At 48.0% G+C, this 22,750-nt stretch overlaps 1 protein-coding gene across 5 annotated transcripts in view; it reads left to right on the top strand.

Annotated features, from left to right (window-relative positions):
* Positions 1 to 21,425, top strand: part of Hipk2 (homeodomain interacting protein kinase 2) — a 191,658-nt gene extending 170,233 nt beyond the window's left edge. For all 5 annotated transcript variants that reach the window (XM_041675492.1, XM_041675494.1, XM_041675493.1 and 2 more), the window contains exons 13-15: positions 6,707 to 6,954; positions 9,472 to 9,635; positions 10,424 to 21,425. In XM_041675492.1, the coding sequence (XP_041531426.1) occupies positions 6,707 to 6,954; positions 9,472 to 9,635; positions 10,424 to 10,885 (874 nt within the window). In that variant the 3' untranslated portion in view covers positions 10,886 to 21,425. The remainder of the gene's footprint in view (positions 1 to 6,706; positions 6,955 to 9,471; positions 9,636 to 10,423) is intronic.
* Positions 21,426 to 22,750: the final 1,325 nt, after the last annotated feature.

Below are 22,750 nucleotides of genomic sequence, written 5' to 3'. Positions count from 1 at the left end.
TGATTTAGGAAATGGATAAGTGAACCACTGAAGAAAGGGCGAGGAAGCCTGCACCTCCTTCCAGCCCCGTTTCTGATGTCCTACAAAGTAGTCATGGTGACAGACATGTGAGCAAATAAGCAGGTAATGCTGTTTGAATTGCAAGTATGCGCCATATTGAGTAAAGCTGGGGACTGGGGGATGGCTCTGTTGGGAAAGTACTTGCCATGCAAGCATAAGGACCTGAATTTGAACCCCAGAACCCATAGGAAAAATTGTGTATGGTAGTGTGTGCTTGTAACCCCATCCCTGTGATTACAAAGACAGGCAGATCCCTGGGACACAATAGCTGACTAACCTAGCCAAGCCTACTTGGCAAGTTCCAGGCCAAAGAGAAACCTTGTCTCAGAAAACAAGATGGACATCTCCTGAAGAATGACAACCTAAGGTTGACCTCTGACCTCCATACGTAGGCATGCATACACAAATACACTTACAAACAGTAAACAAACAAATTTAAGGTGTCTTTTTTATGCTAATAGCTAAACTAAAAGCTACATGACATCAGAGAGAGCACTTTGGCCCACAGGCCTTGGCTTCTCATCCTTCTCTCACTAGGGGCAGGTTAAAATAACCCACTGTGTTTTTCTGGTTGAGGCCCTAGGACGGAGAGGGCATGGAGACAAAGCAGTAAGGCTAGCTGGACCCTCCTGTCTTATTTCCTTCAACCGGGAAACTGCATGCAAACCTCCCCATGCCCAAAGAAAACCGCTGTTAGCAAATGGGTCCTGGGGAAACCAGGTGGGAGAATTTGCCTCAGTTTACCTTTCCAGTGTGTGTTGGAACCTCTCTGGGAGGCAGAGGGCTATGTAGCTTAGTGATTAAGACTGCAGATGCTTTGACCTTGGGCAAGCAAGTGACTCAAGCTCTCCTTGTTTGCAGTTCCTTTACCATGTAGTCGCGCTGTGAGGGCTGAAGGAAGTAACACGCGTACAGCACTTTGGTACTTGGTTATAGATCCAGTGTGTGTTGCCTCATTTGGTCATCAGTGTTGTAATGGGAGAGTGGGTTTGCTTTTGTTTTTTTTCACATATAGCATTTACTCGGAAGTCAGGGGAGAGAAAGAAGTCATGGAAAGTTTATTGGAGGAGATGGATTTTGACCTTGCTCTTGAAGGATAAAATTGATTGAGATTAGCAAATAGAAATCAGAACCACATTCCAGAGAGGATCCTACAGGGATGGGGTCAGAGGCTTGCATCTGATCCTCAGGCTATATTTTCTCCTTTGTGGCTCATTTCTATACTTCTTAGCTCCTTATTTCCTTTCATCATTTTAAAATGATGAAAATCATCTATTGCCATGACAACACAATACAGTTGTGTGCTCTTGCTGCTTTGCTTCTTATTCAGAAGTGGTGTCTGTCAAGGCCATTTGAGCAAATATTTCTTATTCCCCTCCTATCGCTGTCTCTCTCACTTCCATTAACCAGCTCAGAATGGGATTGATAAGCTGTCAATAATAATTAGAGACAACGGTAGAATAAATCCCAGTTGTATCGACATATAGGAGCCCGAAGAACTCACAGTGGCAATCTCAGATGTGTGCTTGGTTTTTCAAGTGAGCCATTTAGCAGCTTCCCATTGTTCTCTAATCTGGATAGTGTATTTACATAGAGCACAGACATTTCTAGCAGTAGACAAGATTAGAAACAGAGCTATCAAACTAATTCACCTTTCCCAAACCTGTCATATATTCATCCAAGACGATACAATATTATGCTGTGCCGTGTGGTTTTGCTTGTTAGTCATGGGGCTTCCCAGATACAAACAAAGGGATGGGCCTCACGTGGAGTGTGGGGGTTTCCTCTCCCCTCCTCCACAGATGGCACAACACTGACATGCACCGCTCACTGCCCGCCTGATTCCTGTCGTGAAGCCTCCAGCTCCCACAGGACTCTGCCCAGAAAGCCTTCCTTCAGTGGCAGCGTGCTGATTCATGAGGCAGTTCACTGTGCCTTCAGAATGTTCCAGGGACTGCAAAGAATTTAGCTGCATTAAGCTGGAGATTCTTTGGAATCTGCAAATCTTGAGTTATAGGTTCCAAATGGGCACAATTTGGATTGTGTTTGAGTTGAGATTAGCCAAAGTCAGTATCGTTTGCTTCACTTGCCCCCTTTCTAAATAACTGAAGGCCTAAGGAAGGGAGGCTCAGCAGGAAGTGACCAGGACCGCACGTATGTGTAAGGTCCTCTCACTGAAGAGATTTGGCTCCTCTTGACAGGAACAGTGGACTGGATTTATCTTGACTGTCTTTCATAGTAAATCTTCGAGGGATATTCAGAACGGGCCCTTTCATACTGCAAATAATCTCTCCCATTTCCCCTAGTAATTTCAGACTGGGTTGGAGCTGATGAATGGTACAGGGCCATGGTTCCTCAGGGTCCACCTGTAAAGGGACAGCAGACAGAACTAGAATGTCCTTTGCGGGGACGCATTGAGAACCAGCCTCTATCTTTGCACGAGTCCACCGCCTATAGATCATGCCCCTGCAGCAGAACATATCCCCATTTCAGGAAATGGTAAGTGGAGCCACTGTGTTTGGGTTATTTAATCAAGTACAAATGATGGTGACCGAAGCCCTAAGTTGGGAACAGAACAGCATGCCTCCTGCATCCCCTTGGGAACTTGCCTGGAGAGAATCCTTGGCTCCATCCCTGGTTGTGGGAGCATTTTGTACCTATGCTGGTAAGAAGGAGACCCCAAAACAGGACAACAGTGTCCTGCTCAGGACCAGCAGCCTCCATTGACCACTCCCATCACAGGAAAGAGCAGCAGGTCCTTTTCCCAGGCACTCACTTTGTAGTTCTTGCAAGAGATCTCGGTTACTTACGGCCTTAAGATCTGCTGAGCACTGCTGCTAGAGGACCCAAGGCTACGTCCTGTGAACTTTTCGCTGTGGATAAGCCCATGGGCTTTTTAAAGTTAGAAAACCCATATACTATACAATTCACCCATCCACACTGCGAGATTGCACATTTGTTTTTTAGATTATGGTAAAATATGAAATTTTCCATTTTAATCATTCGGGGACACTGACTGTCACCATTATCTATTTCTAAAACTGTCATTCCAGCCCAATATTCTATACCCATTAAATAATTTGACATTTTTCTCTACTTACCCCCCAGACCTCTAGTATCTGTAATGTATTTACTTTTTGTATGAGTTTGCCTATTCTAGATATTTTGTGTGTTGAATCATGCAAAATTTGTTTCTGGCTTATTTTATGAGATACTTCCAGAGTTCATCAATGTTGTAATACATATCAGGGCTTCACTCAAGTTGGAGAGATGGCTGAACAGTTAAGAACACATACTGCCCTCCAGTAGACCTACATTCTATTCCCAGAACCTACATGAGGATGCTCACAACCTCCTGTAAGCCCGGTTTGAGGGCATCCTGACACCTCTGGCTTCTGTGGGTACCTGCACACACACACACACACAACTAAGAACAAGAAAAATATTTTAAAAAAAAAAAAGGACTTCACTTTTTGCTCAACCTTTTGACTGACAATAATTCCATGGTATGGGTATGCAAAGCTTCGTTTATCTGCTCGCGCATTGGCCAGTGCTTTCGTTGTTCTCTCTTGGGTGTTGTAAACAGCGCTGCTATAGCCATTGAGCTAAGAATCACTGTTTGAGTCCCATCTCCATGTCCTGAGATAACATGCCTAGGGTTGGAATTGCTATGGTAACTCTGTGTTGGGCTTTTTTAAAATGCACGTGGACCTCTGGATTTAAACCATTACAAGTGAGGAAAGGGGGTCTTTATTAGTTGAAATGCACCTGGTTCTATCTGTTAATGTGAAGAGCTGCAAATGTGTGTGACCAGTTCATTGCTCGCCTTCTTTTGGGTTCTTAACAGTTATCATCTGGAAGACCCGTGTTAATCATGGACGGCTTTGTGACTCCCTGATTCTAACTGGTTATTTTAAAGCTTTTACTGTTTGACTCGTCACGTTGTTACGCGGTCTCCCACTGAGCTTTTCATCTGCTCGAGGACAGAGGCATATTTCTGTTTCTTTGTGCAGCTATTCCCTGTGGCACTGACTGTGTAGATCTCCAAGATTCCAAACTAATGACATGTCATTTCTTTCCTCTCAATCTTCTGGCTCACCACAGACTAGAGAAGAACTTCTTCAGCAAGCCCTTCCCTCATAAACCTTGTGTCTGATAAGGTTTTGTGCAGCGCTCGCTTTCCCCTGTTATCCCGGGTAGCACAGCTGATGAGAGCACACGTGGGATAGCCTTTCTCCTCAGGCTTGGAGCGCACTCAGGAGGCAGTCTGGGCTGCACGGTGGAACCCAGCCTTTAAAAAGGTCTAAGCAGATGGGGCCCCAGCACCAAGAGGGAAGTAGACACAAGTCCCCCTCCCAAACTCAGAAGCTATTTCCAATTGACAACCACTCAGAAGAAGAATTAATTCTCAGCGGAGTCTCACTGGGGATATAAACCACACTTACGGGCAGAATCCATGCCCAGCACTAGATGGCCAACTTTAAACAAACTCAGCGGTATTTCTAGAGGACTTTTGTCTCGGTGGTTTATCTAGGCTTTTTTTTTTTAACCTTACAAGTCTTTCTAATTTATTATGGTTTCTAATTTTGTATTTTTGTGGGATTTCTAGAGAGGGGGGGCCATATCTCTGTATCTATATGCGTGTGTGTGTGTGTGTTTGTTTTGGCTCTTTTTTCTGCTTTTTTTTTGTTTTATTCAGATTTGTTTGGTTGGTTTGGTTTTGGTTTTGTATTTTAGTTGCCTAATGAGGGAGAGGAAGAAAAGGTGTGGATTTGGTTGGGTAAAGGGGTAGGGAGGATCTGAAAGAAGTTGGGGGGAGGAAAAACTGATCAAAATATATTATATGAAAAAATCTATTTTAAATAAAAATTAAAATTATTTTAAGAAGATTTGAGATGAAAAATGTTTCAGATTTTAAATTTTCCCATGTGCATAAACTCTAAATGAAATTTTATTTTTAATATGTCTGCTTTTTGACCACAGCCTGTCATATCAGATCAGACATGGGATTTCCCAATTGTGATATCATGTCAAAACTCAAACATTTTTAGATTTGGGAAGATTTATAATTTGGGACTAGGGAATCTCATCCTGTATAATAATAACAATAGTTGACCCGATGAACTACTTACATATTTCTTTTTTTTTCTTTGAGACAGGGTTTCTCTGTGGTTTTGGAGCCTGTCCTGGAACTAGCTCTTGTAGACCAGGCTGGTCTCGAACTCACAGAGATCCGCCTGCCTCTGCCTCCCGAGTGCTGGGATTAAAGGCGTGCGCCACCACCGTTCGGCCACTTAAATATTTCATGTAGTATTCCTGTCTCACCAGTCCCAAGAACAGCCTGATACAGGTTCTTTTGTTACCCATATCATTGCTGTGCAGACATCTAAATCCCTCTAAAATTGATGCTTCCCAAGGCCCTGTCACCAGCACATACTGAAGTTAAACATCTGACTGGAAGCCCATGTTCTAACCCACAATCCTGCTAGGGACCTCCTGTCCTAAGCAAAGAAAGAATAGGGATAGGCCACGAGAGGAATGGTCCAGCACTGGCATCACTGTGCTGGGTATCAGGAATGGGCAGGTCCCCCAGAGTCTTCACCCACTGCCTGTCCAACCTCTGTAGGTCTGCAGCCCTGCTGACCTTCTACTAGCCTTCTGCCTTGTTGCCCACTTCCCTACTCTCCCTCAAGTGATAAAAAACTCATCTTGGAAAGAACCTGTCCTGAGTTTGTGGCATTAGTCAAGACTCCTGAGGTAGGAGGGTCTTTGGGAACTCTATCAGATTCTATAAATACCAGCCTTTTCTCATATCGGATTAGCTGGAAAGTGGCCATCTTGTCTAGGCAATTGTTATTTCTTAAAAATAACTGATCAGTGTACAAAAATAGATGAACATCCATTTTTAAAACCTTGCCTGATACGCAGTAAGTTGCACTTCTGTCACCCCAGCAGCCTCTCACCAAGCCACAGGCAGATGGAATTGGTTCCCAGAGAAGCCACAGGAGCATAAAGCTCTGTGAAAAGCAAGTGCTGGCCAAGAGCCACCCTAGGCAGCTAAAGTCCCAGCGATCCACTCCCTAGTGCATTCGCATACAGGAGACTTGCCTTTAGAGCTCAGGACAGTGCTGTCTCCTGACCTTGGCCTAGAGTATGGGAACTCTGCAGGAGGGCCAGGCCATCCCTAAAATTAGCTACCCAGGGGTCCTAGGTGGCCTGAACACAAATCACCCAAATTCAACTCAATTTCTGTTTCTCAGTTTCTGAATGATGATGCTATGATCTTCAGAGCCTCACTTGGTCTGTCCCTCCACCAGCAGCCTGGATCGCTGGACCCCTCTTCCCTTCCTGCTTATGCTCTGCTGATTCTCACAGGCCCAGAGCCCAGACTCAGGGCCATTTCCTTTCCAAGCTGGTCCTCTGCCTGCCAGGTTCATTAGGGTTATGTTTCCTTGCTCAGACAAATTCCAGTTCTAGGGGTTGCCACCAAACTCTTGAATTTATCTCATGGGGATAGCCCAGGTCCGTCTGTGATTGTCTCACGTGCCGGGTCCAGCCCTGCTCTGCCTGCCTTCCCATGTGCTCTGGCGCTGGTTGTCTCACCTCACGCCAGCCACAGTTCTAACTTCTCCCTTTAACTTTGCAGCACGGTCTCCAAGCAGAGGAAAAATGTCATCAGCTGTGTCACAGTCCATGATTCTCCCTACTCTGACTCCTCCAGCAACACCAGCCCCTACTCGGTGCAGCAGCACACAGGGCACAATGGCTCCAACACCCTGGACACTAAGGGGGGCCTGGAGAAGCACTGCACCGGCAACCCCCGCACCATCATCGTACCCCCACTGAAGACCCAGGCCAGTGAAGTGTTGGTAGACTGTGACAGCCTAGGGCCAGGTAAGCTGGGGCCTCAGCAAGCCTAGAATTCCCTGCTTTTCTCGCTTTCTGCTGTTAGAAATGCTAGTACTAGTGAAACAGAAAGTACTGAATTATTTCAGATCATCTATATTGTACACACGGTTTTGTTCAAGCAGCCACAGTGGGACCCTGTCTGTATCATAGAATATCACCATATCCCATAGAGAATATTTTCCTTTTGACCTTCTGAAAGCTTGACTGTCCTCATGGTGGCTCTGCATCTATTATGGTTGAGGAATAAACAATGAAAGCGCCCAGGTTCCTGTCAGCTGGTTTAGGGGCCCTGTGGTAGAGCAGGTGTCCTGTGGAGGGAGCACTTCCTCTGAGCTTCCATATGGGGGTCAAGGACCTTTAGCAGGACTTTTCCTTAGGCACAGAGATGTGAGCTGAGTGCATTTCTCTCGGCTTTGTTTAAAGAATTAACATCCCACAAGTCTTGTTCTGAATATCGAGCCCTGGCAGGAAGCTGGTGAGCAGAGCCTTCGAAATCAGTTCAGTGGTTCACTTTGGTTTCACTCAACAACATCTCTTCAGTATTTCCTTCACTCGGGTTCACATAGAAGAATTGGGGGGCTAAGCCTGAGTCTGCCTGTCCTTCTGCCATATGCTGTCATCAACCACTGTCAGGCCAGGGAGCATCTTCATGTCAGGAAGGGACATACTGTTAAGCTTTGCTAAATATTAAAGCTATTGTTACTTGGTGGAGACCGTCTGTCCATCACCTGACATGGCAACAGGAAACACCTGAGGTTACCCTGGAAGATTCTTCTTTGTTGGTTACAACTTGCCAGGCTGAGAAGATACAGGCTGCTGAGATCTGCCACTCAAGGTGCAGAGTAGAATTCGAGATGAGATCTCTAGGGGTTTTTCTAGTCCCCTTATATAGCCAGCCTGAAATACTATCCCACTGACACAGCAAGCCTGTGACCAGCCCCCCTTTCTTATACCAAGAACTCTGCCTGAAAGGAAATGGAAACTGGCTTGGGCTTCTTTCTCCCTCACCATCTGACTGGGGGTGACCCATGTTTGGTGTGCTCACAGGCACACAGTCAACCTCCCAACCAAAGTCATTTTCTTCTCAGTTAATTCTTCTTTGCTCTTTAGCTCTTAAGGAGTACAGTGAAAATGTTAACTCTAGCTTTTAAACTGTACGACACCAGTAGCACAATTCACAGGTTTCTTTTGTTCCTGTAGGCCTTAGAACAGAACACAGAGTAAGTGTCAGGGACCTTCTCCCCGTGCCCATGTTTGCCCAGGCTCTTGTGCAGCTTTTCATCTGGAGACATGCAGTATTTCCTCGTGACTGTGTATCTGCTTGTTGCTTGCTATTGTTGACTCTTGGGTATTGGTCAGTCAAGAGGCTATAGCCAAGCCAGACGTGGCGATGCACATCTATAATACCAGCGCAGAAGAAGCAGAGACAGGATGACTACAAGCTTGAGGGCAGCCTGGGTTACAGAATGAAACCCTATCAAAAATAAAAGGTGTGAGAAGAGGGTTATGACCTGTCCGTTTAGGTGCTCTCGTTTGCGAAGCATTGCTCTTACTTTATTCTGGGGGTGAATGTCTCACTCCCGCCCAGCTGCTCAGTTCAGGCCTATCCTGACCAACCGTTAGCACCTCCCCGCATTCCCTGCCTCTACCTCTTGCCTTTATGCTCTGCGATGCCTCCTGACTACCATTCTCACCTCACCTATTCCTGGGGGGAAATGGTCACAGTACCTAGCAGGCAGCATTGTGCTTAGGATACATTGGCTAGGTTAAGACAGCAGACCCAGTAAAGCTCTGGGATCTCTTAATCAGGCATTTAGAGCCACCTAATATGGGTATTGCCTTTCTTAATCTTCTTCCCACTGAGCGGCATCAACACCCAGACTGTGCTAGAATGCAGACTCTTCTGCCACCCCCAGCAGCATTGACCCAAGTACAGAGCTCCCTCCTGGCTGGGCAGAGTCTCTACATTGTCAGTATCATAGGAGCAGTTGTTACGCCAGCCATATGCTTTTCTCAGGCCGTTCCCAGGAGAGCTAGTTTTATCCTGCCTTGGGTCAGGAGATCTGCAGGGCTATTGGAGCTTCTGGCGTTCACCCTAGCTGTTTGTTAGGGCCAACTATGGACATGATCACATCTGATCCTCTTAGCAACCCGGGAGGCAGCCAGTCAGGCCTCCTAACTTTCACACACCTCCCAGATAGAGGACCAGCGTGGAGTCCAAGCTGGCTGGGCCTGTGCCTTTATCCTTGATTGTGTTACTCCTGTCTCCCTTGTTTGCCGCTCCAACCCACCATGCAGCCAAGGGCCAGAGCCCAGCTGCCTCTCCAGAGACAAGACGAATGCCTGACTAGGTCAGGGGACTGAGTGGTTTATGCCTGGGCAGTGTCAGGAACATGTCCTTCCTGGAAGACTACTGTTTACAGGGAGGGAGCACATCTTCTCAACAGCCAAGAACATGCCCCTGACCTATGACCTGTTGATCCCCCCCCCACCCCCCCGCAGCGGTCAGCACCAGTCACCATTCATCCTCCTTCAAGTCCAAGTCCTCCAGCACCGTGACCTCCACCAGTGGCCACTCTTCAGGGAGCTCATCAGGAGCCATCGCCTACCGGCAGCAGCGACCAGGCCCCCATTTCCAGCAGCAGCAGCCCCTCAATCTCAGCCAGGTAAACCCTGACAGCACAATGCCTTAAGTGGCCTTGATAGCTTATTCCTACGCTAGACCAATGCTGGGAAAGGTGGTAACACTGGTTCACAGAGAGCCAACCCAAAGCCAAGTGATAGAGAACTTAGTGGCATGGTGCCAGAGCTGACCTGCTGATCGCAGGGCCCAGCAAAGAGTACGCATAATATCCTGCCGTTGCTTTGGGTCACCAGACTAGCCCTGAAGTTGCTTCTCTTCAGGGAGTCCTCACAGTCAATGCCCCAGACCCATGGAAAAAGTACCCTAGGACTTGCACACATGCCCCAGTGATTTGGGTTCTCTGCAGAAGAGAGGGCTCTTTGCTTGGACTGGTTCTGGAAGTCCCCAGAGTGAGGTGTCACAGCCTGTGGGAAAGCCGTCACTTCTCAGAGAGGGATGACTTCAGCAGAGCAGCCCACTGGCTTTGCTCCCGACTGGCTGAGTATCACCCTAGTCCGGTGACTGGCCAGTCAGACATCACTTTCTCATTTCAGACAAATTTTTATATTCTCTGCTTTTTGTTTTTTTGAGACAGGGTTTCTCTGTAGCTTTGGAGCCTGTCCTAGAACTAGTTCTTGTAGACCAGGCTGGCCTCAAACTCACAGAAATCCGACTGCCTCTGCCTCCCGAGTGCTGGGATTAAAGGCGTGCGCCACGGGCATGTTCCCTGCTTTTAAGGGAAGCATGTATTGTCACTCTTGCTTCCCACCCTGCCCCTCCTCCTGCCCCTCCTGCCCCTAACACCATCCCTCTGCTACGTTTCCTTCTCAGGCTCAGCAGCACATGGCTACAGACCGCACTGGGAGTCACCGTCGGCAGCAGGCCTACATCACTCCGACTATGGCCCAGGCTCCATACACCTTCCCGCACAACAGCCCCAGCCATGGCACTGTACACCCCCACCTGGCTGCAGCTGCCCATCTCCCCACCCAGCCTCACCTCTACACCTATACCGCGCCCACAGCCCTAGGCTCCACCGGCACCGTAGCCCACCTGGTGGCATCCCAAGGTTCAGCACGCCACACTGTGCAGCACACTGCCTATCCGGCCGGCATCGTCCACCAAGTCCCCGTGAGCATGGGGCCCCGGGTCCTACCCTCACCCACCATCCACCCCAGTCAGTATCCAGCCCAGTTTGCCCATCAGACCTACATCAGCGCCTCGCCAGCCTCCACCGTCTACACTGGATACCCACTGAGTCCTGCCAAGGTCAACCAATACCCTTACATATAAACACTGGAGGGACCCGCAGGGAGGGGGTGGAGGAGCTCCCACAGACCTGGGGAGCTGGGGTTTTATACTGCAGGTGCCGCACACAAGCAATGCAAATGGGGCAGGGGGGGGACAGTCAGGACAGAAGTGAAACTTGAACTAGGAAGTGGGAGGACTTAGAGCAGAGAAGAGAACCTTTTAAAAGGAAGGGATTAAGGAGTGGGAAATCTATGCTTTTTATTTTAAAAAAGAAAAAGGAAAAAAAGAAAAAGAAAAATTAGTAACAAAAGAGTAAAAAAAGAAAAAACTCAGCTCACAAACCCATTCTGCACCAAACTGGAAAAAAAAGAAGAGCTACAGGAAGATTCTGGAAGCAAGGGGCCCCAGTTTTTGAAGAACTTTATGAACTTTTTAAAGATTATTTTCATATGGCAGCAAGTGACATTGAAGAATTTGCTGTCAAGGAGACCTGATATGGAAATCCAATAGATTTTTAATTAATTGAACATGAAAATTAGGGATTTTTCCGGAACTCCAAAAGGGTCAACACCCCTTTCAAGTATCAGGCCGTGGCCTGAGGAGGCTCATATTTGGGGTTGGTCTGGGGATGGCAAAGTCCAGTTCTGGCTCATTCGTCAGGAACAGTGGGGTCAGCCAGACTGATGGAAGACCCTCAGGAGAGGGGCAGGTTTCCTCTTTTGGGGTATTCTGGATAAATCTCTAAGCAATGTTATTCCTCAGATATCATAATAATGTGTGTTGCAGTCTTTAATTTTTTTCTTTTCTGTGATTTTTCTTTTTATCTCGAATCAACCCCTAGTGGTGTAGCATAGGGCTAGGTCGTCACGGACACCCTGGTAGAATGTAGCGCTCTGCACCCTCGTTTCCCACCAATAGACTATCCCTCAATACGATTGCACAAAACAAGTGATCTAGCATCGGCAGGAGCCAATGTGGTGGTCTAGGTGAACGAGCGAGTGTACGTGAGCACGTGTGGGTGTGAACGGGGCTGCCACCCTCCCCGTGTGTCCCTTGGCACCGCCGTCACAGCCCTTGCAGTCTTGATTTTACATCATTCCCTCCTAGTGCCTTAACGACCGACAGACAGACACGGTGAAGGGTAACTTCCACTGGTACTCCAAGAAACTGGCTGGGGCAGGTCAGATATGTTCTCAGCTCTTTTGTTAAGCTGTTAAAAGAGTACTTTACTTGGGTCTTTTTGGTTTTGTATTGTTTTAATGTCATGTGGATTGTCTTTCCTGGGCTCATTGTGAGCAGAAGGATTTCAAAGAAGCTTGTATAACTAAAAGCGGGGAGGTGGGGATCTCAGGAGAGATGTAAGAGCCAGGTGGGGGACACTGGCGACATCTGGTTCTTCTGAGTTTTCCTCTGAGGGCAGAGGTCCAGAGAGACTCCCCACCCTGCCCTAGCTTTGCCACACATGGCGTGAGGGGGTCTTAAGGACCTTCGCCAGGCAGCTGCCTCAGCCTCCAGACCCACCACCCGCTTCCTGGAGCCATCTGGGGAGAGGCAGGAGACCTGTTCCCATTTCTGCGTCCCTCCCCAGTCCCTCCCTCCCACAGAAGCCTAGTAGTCTCAGACATACCTGCATATCTCTCCACCAGCTCCAGGGACTCCGGTCGGGCTCCCCTGCAGACCGCCACTGCTACATCTGCTGTTGCAATGAACCTAGGTCTCCCAGTCCACTTGGACCTCTGCCTTTGAGAGATGAGCAGGCAGAGGGGCTGGAGGGACATTTGGGAAAACACTCCCATGGACAATTAAGCCTCAAAGAAATCTGCCCTTCACCCTCTGCATTCTGGATGTTTTCTCCAGCTTTGAACAGTGAGGTGGGTAGGAATTTTCTGTTCCTACTGGGAAACTCTGAAGCCATGGAGGTTGGAGACAGTCAGGTCCAGGATGGGACATAGCAGCGTGGTATGGATTATTTGAGCCTGGTGTGAGTCCTAGCTAGCCCCTAATCCACATCTTCAGGTAGAAGGTTTGTGGTCAGCAGTCCAGCCTTCCCAGTATCCTCCCTGTCTTCCCTCTGTAGGCCCTGAGCAATCTACTGTGAAAGACTTCCCTCATGAGACCTGCCTTCCTTCAGTAACAAAGCTTACTTAGCTTTTAGCTGTGAAAAACTCTGGAAACTTCCCCACCCATTGATTCTTATAAGGTCCCCCAACTGGATATGTCTTAGTGCACCTTTGGCCAAAAAGAAGAGATGCTAGAGCCTGGCGAGGCCTGACCCACTCCAGCCAAGGACTAGTGGGAAGCTGCATCCTTGTCCTAGTCAGAACCACTTTAGCCCAAGCCTGGCTTTAGCTGAAAGTGAGACAACAGGAAAAGTCAGTTCAAGGTGGGGTGGGCATCAAAGCCTTTGGAGAACCCCTGAGCCAGAGGCTCCTGGAGCCTCACCAGCATGGAAACCCATCTGTCACGGAGCTTCCAGCAGTCAGATGGCAGCAGTTTCCCTTGGGGCCTTCTCGTACTAAGTCCTGACTGGAAGTGGGCCTGGGTTTGCCTTGCTCTGTGGTGGGATCTGGAGGGCCAGCGCGGTCCAGAGCTGGTCTAGAAGAGGGAGGACTTGTCCTCCATCTCTTCTTGTCCGCTGACACTGAAGCTCTTCCACCCCTTCTGTCCTTTCCTCTTCTCCTTCCAGACCAACCATGAATGTTCCCTGTTGCTCATAAGTTAGTCTTATCGTACTGATTATTGTGTTATTGCCACTGTAATTATGATCATTATCACCTTGTTGCTATTTTAGTCAGGGTGTGAACACATTTATTCCAAGTATCTTTGTGTTTTCTTCGTAATATGTAAATTTGTTTTACTATAGCTGTGAGTATATGAGTAGACTGGAGGGACATACAGATGTCCAGTCTTGTCCGAGGGAATGGAAAAAAAAAAGGAAAGAAGGCTCAGGAATTAGGAAAAATTGTTCCTGTCATCTCTGTCCCATAGAGAGCTGCAAAGAAGGCTACTGCAAAGCAGAGACTCGGATACATTGGGTCCTTCTCACATGGCCCAGCTGGGTACTCAACCGCTGTTGGTACAATGTCTTTTGGACCTTTGGCAGTTTCTCCCACGTTCTCTGTGCTTCCCTCCGCATCTAAACTACTGACCAGATCTTAGCCTGCCTCACATCTGACAGTCAGCTCCAAAGGCCCCTCTCAAAGCTGCCCCGACCTTTCCTTACCTTCATTTTTCCCGTCACTCAGCTCAGCTCTTTCAGTGCAGAGACAGTGGTCCCACCCAGAAGCCATTAGGTGCAGTGAAGGTTATGGGCAGCCAGTGCCTCCTTGTGAGATATTTCTGCCTCACTCTGTCCTTCTGCTCAGTTGCCACCCTTCCTGTTTCCCTGGTCTGCTTCTTCCCAGACATCTATCTTCCCAGCACGCTGTTCTAGGGAGCGAAGTCAAGGAATGAGACATAAGAGAGCCCCACGCAGACAGACCAGCAGCTGCTCAGATGCTGCAGGACTCCTAAATCACTGGCAAGTGAAGGGCACAGTGGGACTTGTAGCCACCTCCTTCCCGGGCTCTAACTGTGCCCTTCAGTGTGTGCATTGTGGTGATGGTGTGTGTGCGTTACCCACTGTCACTCAGAACAAGCAGGCCCCCGGTGAAGGAAGTTCCCCGAACAGAAGATAGCCACTCGGCAAACCTCCATTCCACTCCCGCGCCTCCCCTGTTCTCAAGTCCATGTACAGGAGTCACACAATACCCCAGCCAGTCAGCACCCTCACCTAAGTTCCCGAGGTGCTCAGCACCTCATCCCTTTGCAAAGATGGAAGAAAGGCTGCTGTCCTTGGTACTATGTACGCTCTCAGTGGGAGGGGGCCACTTAGTCCTTAGTAGACCATGTGTCTCTGGGCCTTCTCTAGTGAAGAAACACTGCTCAGCTTGAGGAAGATGAGAAGGAAACAGGTCTGTGGCACTCATGACCCTCAGGTCAGCAGACTCTGCTGCTCGCTGGGTTCTTACTGACCATCTGGGCCTTGGCACACGGGCCTGTGTGTCAGTATGTCGGAGTGATGTTTTAGGAAAGCAGATGAGCAGGCCAGTGGGTAGGCAAGGCTGGTGTTCATGGCAGTTAACCCTGTGAAGTGGATGTGGTTGGTATGGTTCAGAGGAAAAGGGGTGGGTGGAGGGGGCCAGTGTCCCCTGGACTGTGTTCAAGTTTCTCTCCTTCCTGGGGCAAGGTTGTTTTCCACTATAAAAGCCAACTTGGCTTTGTTCTGTTTGCTTCTAAGGATTGAAGCTGACCAACCATTGCATGGAGCAGGTCAGGAAAGGAGGTCAGCACATCCGATAGGACCTCCCTAGACCAGCTCTTAGGAGATGCAGACACTTTTGAACGGTGTGGCGGGGGAGTGCATTGGCTGACTGTAGTGAGTGGAGTTAATGTTGAGGAGGCTTAAGGAAGTACTCCTGGTGGTTCATGGTAGTAAGGGTGATTGGGTCCTTACTCCGTCCCTCCCTCCCCCAGGTTCTCATCATCTGGCTGAGGGCAGAGTAGGATGTGCGCAGGGCTCTTTCTGGCCTGCCAAGTAGCTGCTAGGACAGAAGACAGGAGAGAGCTAGCAGAGAGAGTTCCTTCCATAGCCCAGCCCGAGACCACACAGCCCCCAGCCAGCTGCTGGACCACAGCATATTGCCCCAGGGACTCCCAGGCTTCGCTCCTCATTCCTGTTTTCCCTCTTATGTGCTTTTCAGATTTTCGGTGGGGGTCCTCAAAATTAAGCAGGCCAGAGATGTCCTTACCAAATTAGAGAGGAAAGTAAAACTGTCCCTTTCTTTAGCCAAAGACACCTTTACAGGCGGACAAATGTCATCCCCTGTTCCCTTGGGCAATACTGGCTTCAGTGATGCAGTTCCATTTATTCATTTATTCCCCTCCCTGTCCTGCCTCCTTTTTTTTTTTTTTTACTCTCACTGCATTTATTTCAAAACCACTCATCTTTAAAGAGGAGTGAAGTCTGGTCCTAAGTGCTGCTGTTCCTAGGTAACTGAGGCCCCTACAGTGTTCATTTGTGTTTAATTGATCTCATGCTTCCGTGGGGAGCTAGCAAACAAGCAAGCGACCCTTCCCTGGTGACCCACGCTGCCTCTCGGGCTCCGGATGCACAGGACCGGCTTGAGATGGCAGCATCTGTCCACCTGCCCGGTCTTAACAAGCAGTACTCAGACAAATCCATCAAGCCACTGAAGAACCAAAGATGGCGAAATGAGGCATACTTAATTGCAAAAGCAACCTCATGAACACTTTGGCACTATGGCTCAACTGAAGAGAGGTTTCCCGGGTCTTTAGAGCAGTCTCTTTCCTTCTGGCTCAGAGTTGCCAGAAAAGAGAGCCTGAGGCTCCTTGTCACAGACCCTTCCCCAATCCTTTCAGGGTCCCGCATCCCAGACCAGTGCAGGAGAGCACTGCACAGATGACCTCCTGCTGCACACAGTAGTGTGCTAGGACTACCCCTTGTATGAGGACTCACCGACGGTTATTGAGTGTTCACAGTATGCCAAGGCCTTGCTGAGCATCCTCTCACAGACCCATCACGACCACCCACCCCTGGCAAGAAGTCAATACCCCCTGTTTGACAGATAGAAGAGCTGTCCCTCTGAGAAACTGGAATGTGAGAAAGGAAAAGCGTGATACATTTCAGAATCCCCAAGTTTTTAATCCTATTTTTTTGTTAATCAGGACTTTACTGATGTAAAATTTGTTTCCCTGTTTAACTACTAACTACAGTGACAGCCTATCTCTAATGTGTCATTCAATGACGCTCCCATTCCCTAAGTGCCAAACACAGGCTAAGAATTGCTCAGTGAGCCCCGTGACACCAGCCACGTCAGTCCCTGTACAGATGAGGCACCTGGCTTAAAGCGCCCGTAAGCTGCCCAGGCCACCCAGCTGGTGAGAAGGAACGAGCTTGACCTTCTATCTGCTTGGCTCTAGAACTAGCTCACAGACCCAGCCTCAGCTGCCTCCCTGTGTACAGCGAGGACAGTCCTTTGCTGAATGTCACGCTCTGTCTTCCCTATGCTGCTGTGGGCTCAGCGTGTCTGTGCAAAGAGGGTTCCTGGATGGGATGCAGGTGGAAGAGGAGGAGTTTGACTTTAAGAACAGTCGGGAGTTTCTCTGGATTCCTAGAATTCCTTTCTGGTTTCTTTCCAGCAACTAGCTTTAGTCACACTGCTACAACTCCTGTCAGACTGAAGGGAAAGTGTTCTTTTCTTCTATAAAAATAAATAAATAAGATGATTTTTCTTGCTTATAGTTAATCCTAGAAAGGCAATACTAAAAGTATATATTTTTTTTCCAAAATGCTATTTTTTACTGTACTTGATAAATACCTTGGCAGCTCTGATCTCTGTAGCAGACCCTCTCTTCAGCTCTGGGCAGAACCAGGGGCCAGGTTCACACCAAATTTGTAAATACCATCTTGGTCTGTGTCCAGGAACTTTTTTTTTCTATGAAGAAACAAACAAAAACAAAAAAAAAGAAAAACAAAAAAAGAGGAGGAAGGGGAGGATGAAGGCAAGCTGGGAAGAGGAACAAAATCACATTTTCTTGCAAAAGAGACCTTCTCAAAGAGACGGACAGAGCATGACAGAGCAAAGCAACCAAGCCAGGAAGTGAGAAAGAGGCGCCTCAGACTGTCATGCCATTGGGAGCGCTACCACCACAGTTTAGTTCCCTTGAGAGGTAACAAAAACCTGGAAATGCTCTAGGACTAGATTTCCATTTCTTAAAGACTCTCACCATGCACTGTATCTGCTCAGTTGTTTCGGTTGGGCTTTCTCTTTTCTTTAAAAATGTCTTTACTGACTGTCTCCAGGCTTGTTTGCCTAAGTTCTTAGGTCGTTTACACAAGTTCTAAATTCTTCTAGAACTTTAACTTCATTGGAAGTGAACCCAGCTAGTGTAGCTCTGAGGTCCTGGCTGGTGTCAGTGGTGTTCTGGGCCTCTGGCAGAGCACCTCGCAACGGTCTCAGCTGGTTTAGATATGTTACCTTACGCAAACTGTGACCCAATGGCAATAATTACCTCAAATATGGGCATTCGTCCTGGTTTTAGCCTTTTCTGAAATCATGTAGCCAGCTTGACCTTGTCATTCAAAAGACTATGAATTCTCCATGGGCTGAAAGTAAGGATGAACGCATACCCCGGTCACTGTTGCCGAAGTGAGTCCTGAGAATAGCTCGCCCTTCTACCAGAAGAGATGGCCTTGTGTCATGATCAGTGTGATGTCAAGGCTGTGTGGAGCGTGTTCCTCACCACGTAACATGCCCTTTGTGCTCTCCGGTATCAAGTAAACTCCACAGTTAACTGTGGATACTCAAGCATACTCTGGCTACATTTTATAGTTTAAGTACTTTATAGTTTACATTTAACCTGGTACTTCTTAAAAGAAAATTGTTCCTAACTGCCATCTTCAACCACAGCGATTGATTGACTCTTAAACCAGAAGCTGTGTCTCCCTGAGGCAGGCATGTTCCGCTTATACTGCTTGTAGCCCAATATGCGCGTTTCCTTTATTGTTGCTTTCCAGGGACCCTGAGAGAATGTGAGAGGAAGTCTAGAGGGAATGGGAAGGGGTAAGTCCTGAGCCTGGGCCAGATGCGGGGTCCTGTGCCATGAGGATCGGTACTTGTCATCGAGGCCTTGACAGCATGGAGGGGCGGTGAGAAGTGATCCCTGCTCCATCAACTTTGTCTTGGCTTGAATGCTTCCTTCAGGACTAGATCCCTCACCTGGCAGTAGGTGGTGCTGGTTCTCAGCAGCTGTGAAGGTATGGTTGCTGTTTCTGGGTCCCCAGTGAACCTCTAGAGGTCAGCATTTTGAGAGGGAGAACCATACCGTTATGCCGTCTTCACTGGCCGGGTTTTCACATATCACTACTGTCTTAGTCATTTTTCTTTAAGAACAAAACCCATGTAAAATGATGTGTACTTTAATTTACCCATTGTCCGGCTACGCTGTGAAACCTAGTTCAGAGGCCTCTGCTGATGGACCGAAGGAGCTGGGGTGGACGAAGGGTGGCCCATGGCGCTGGGTCCACGGAGGGGATTTACAGTGAAACGGGCCTCAGAGCCAAGTGTGGGCTCCACTGGTAAGCAGGAGAAGACAGGAAATACCAGTTTTCCTGATCATCTTGTTGGGCTTGGGGGTGTTTTATTTTTGTCTTGTGTTTTGTCTTTAAGACAGGGTCTCGCCATGTAGCCCTGGCTGGTCTGGAACTCACTATGTGGACTGGGTTTTATTTTATTTTTCCTGTGCTACCACTGAACTGTGGAGGACCCATGGTGATCAATATGTGATGTGATTGTTCCTCCACAGACACCTTGAAAGCTGCAGCACGAGGTACAGGGCTGCTCACCTCTGCTTGCTTTGCCCCTGCGGCCAGGCCAGTGCTGGCGGCGTGCGCCTGTGGTCTCTGAGAATGAACGTCCTGTACGATGCTCTTCATCTCACCCTCCTTAGTCATACTCTGAGATCCTGGTGTGTGTGTGTGTGTGTGTGTGTGTGTGTGTGTGTGTGTTTTCCTTTGCACTAATAAACCAAATGAATTTTGTGTCATTGTCTTTGGAGCTAACCCATGTTTTTAAAAATGAGAGGTATAGAAATGGGCTTTTCATTATTATTTGAAAAGTTTAAATTTACTGTATCTAAAGAAGGGCTCTGCTGTCGCTCTTTTTAGTTTCCTCTCAACCAACTTCCAAAAATGGATCTCCCCTGCCCCTCCCCCTTGCATTGACTCCTTGCTTCTGTTGCCACCTCTGCCCCCTGCTGTCAGCACAGACCTGCTCTGCTCAGGTGCTCAGGACTTCCAGGAAGCTCCAGTCAACTAGAAGACTTGCTTAGCCTTGAGAGCCTCACTCCTGCCTCCCTGGCTCCCTGCTGGGCTGACGGACAGTGGATTTGCTATTGAGGTGTCAGTGCTTTGGCTCAGGTTAGGAGGAAGGACATAGGAAGTTGAACGTGGCGGTGACTCTGAGCAAGACGAATATACACACACACCCTTCAAAGCAGAGGCCCTGTTCACGCTGTCTCCAAGTCGGCTAGCTCCCTGCCCTTCCACATCCTTCTGTCTTGTGTACTGCCCATTTGAGACTGGCTTTCTTCCATGGGTTACCCAGGGCACAATCATTTCTAGCCCCAAAAGCACCCTTCACCCCTTTGCGTGTGTGTGTGTTTTTAACCAAATGAAGTTGACAAGAAAGGCGTATGTTGGGGCTGCAGGATTCCTAGTGTAGTAGAAGCACTGTATAGATAGAGATGTTGATATATATGTTTGTGTATATATATATCAAGCCAAATTTTCTGATAGGAAAAGTATAGCTTTATGGATGAGAAGGAAGAGGAGCCCTTTAGAGGTTGGAGAGCACTGATGTGTCCAATGAGCAAGGTGCATCCTGTTCCTTCACTCGCAGCTAAGGCCCCAGCACCCAGCCCTCGCCGTCCACCTCACCTCAGCAGAGCTGGGAGACTGTGAGGGTTCTGCTGCTCTGCGGGTCTCCAGCAGCAAAGGCCTGGGAGAGGGAGGGACACAGACCAGCATGACTGGGCTTTTCCACCCATTTTGCTCTGACCGCATGCATTCAGCTACAGCCTGATATTATCTCACATTTTAAAAAAAAATGGCACCGTGAAGACGGCGGGCGAGAGAGATCGGTAGCAATGCTTACCTTTCAGCTGCCTGTGGGTTCAGGACGCTCTGGGCAGGAAGACACACTCCCTGGGACTAAAACGGAGAAGAGGGGACCCGTCAATGCCCATTCCCCAGTCCAAGGAAGGAGGCTCCCTCCCCCAGGCCATCTCACCTAGATGTTTCTCTAGCAGGTCAGCTCAGCTCAGTCTCGACAACCCCTTGAAAGCCCTGGCCAGCGTGTCCCTTCACTGTACGGTTTCTGTGATAAAGTGTTAATCCATGTTAATCTGTGTGGGAACTATTGCGTGCAACAGTATTTTCTCGTGTACCTCCTTCTCCTCTGTGGCGTGTCTCTTCTTTTTATTTATAATGTCTACTTTTGTTTAAAAGGACAAACCAGTGTGTCGTAGACCTCTGTAGCCTGTTCCTTAGTCTCATTATAGATATGTTATAAGGGTGGATATTTTACTTGGCTTTAGAATGTTTTTCAAGAAAACTAATTCTTAACTGATGAAGTTGTTGCTACTAAAATGCTTGTTTTCATCATGATGTTGTGCGCTTCTAAATTAATCATCATTTTCGTTGTAGAAAAATGGAGTGAATTTATATTAGTCTTGGAAACTAATAATAGCATTGTAAATTTATGAGATGATTTTAACAGAAAAATTATAGAAGAATATAGTTATTTTAATTGTAATATTACTAACTGTAGGGTGAGGAAGGGGGGGTCCTGTTGTGGTGAACTCTGTTATAGCTTGTTACTCAGTTTCTTTTTGATCATTTTTTCGGTCTCTGAGGTGAAGCGAGTTATTAATGGAATCTGTACACTCACATATGCATATTGTATATGTGTAGAGATGTGGTCACACTGTCTTGGAATTACATTAAACTGTTTGGAATCACTGTACTTTGTTCAGCAGCTTCCTTCTCCAGAGCCTCGCTAGGGGGCACCATTGCAACGTAATATCTGTAAGGAAGTTCTTTAGCCTTTCGGAAACTGCTCTCTGTCTCCGAAAGGATTCACACTGAAAACTAGAGCTCTTCTCCCACACCTGTATTCTGCTGTTTGATTCTGAACTCCACAGACAACCTCAGTGTTCCATGACCCTGCTGCCAGTGCGTGCGCACACCACCTCAGGAAGCCCAGAAGATGCCAGATCCTCCCCTACTCACAGCTCTTACTTCTGTGGCTTGTTTTGGATTTTGCCTTGTGTCTACAAAATAGGCCATTCCTTTCTCTCCACCCATCAGACACCACTGCATTCTGGCTTTATGATTTGCCTGTTCCATGGACTTCATATCCATGCAGCTGTTCATTATCTGTCCTTCTCTGCCTGTCTTATTTGGGAGTAATGTCTTTAGGGTTAGCATTTTCTTTTGCAGATTGAGTAGTAGTCCACTCTAGGAAAACACCACATTGGTATGAACATCTGCCCGGCTTTTCTGTGGCTTTTCTAACACCACTGTGAACTTGAGCCAAATTATTTTTAAACCCCTGTGTTTGATTCTTTCAAATATGTCTTATAAAGGTGGAATTACTGCACCATATGAGAATTTCATGGCAACCTTTAAAGAACCAGCATAGTGTTACCCACAATGACCCACTTCACATTCTCGGTGTCCAGCCTCCATGTTCTCCCCAGCACTCTTGTCCTGGCTTCAATCTTCAGTATCCTCAGGATCTTCTGCCTCCCAGTTCACCCTAAACTCTGTGGCCCCTTACTTACTCCCCCCATCTTCTCACCCAGAACTCCAGCAGCCGCAGTCCCTTGTTCCCATCACTCACCTGCTTGGATCCACTCAGCCATCCAACTGCTCAGCTCATGAGATCTGCCGGAGCAGAGCCCTGACCTGCAGACTCCTGACCCATAGACCCCTGACCCTGCAGACTCCTGACTCTGCAGACTCCTGACCCCATAGACCCCTGACTCTGCAGACTCCTGACCCCATAGACCCCTGACTCTGCAGATCCCTGACCCTGCAGACCCCTGATTCTACAAACCACTGACCCTGTAGACCATTGGACCAGCAGGCCCCTAACCAAGAAGACCCTCAATAATAGATCCCCCAACCTCTTCAGCCATGCAGACAAATGGCTGTGGCTTTAGCCAGGCCCCTGTATTTCACAAACTCCTGTGACCGTTCCACTGCCTTCCTTTCTTGGATTCCTGCTCTTCAGGGTAACCAGAGAGACCTACAGCTTCCTTAACTCTACTTCCTCTCCAACG

This window comes from Microtus oregoni, unplaced genomic scaffold (genome assembly GCF_018167655.1).
Source record: "Microtus oregoni isolate MIOR12 unplaced genomic scaffold, Mior012 000026F_ref0000081, whole genome shotgun sequence".
NCBI lineage: Eukaryota > Metazoa > Chordata > Mammalia > Rodentia > Cricetidae > Microtus > Microtus oregoni.
The sequence above is the reverse complement of the archived record's forward strand: the minus strand, read 5'-3'. Positions and strand labels throughout refer to the sequence as shown.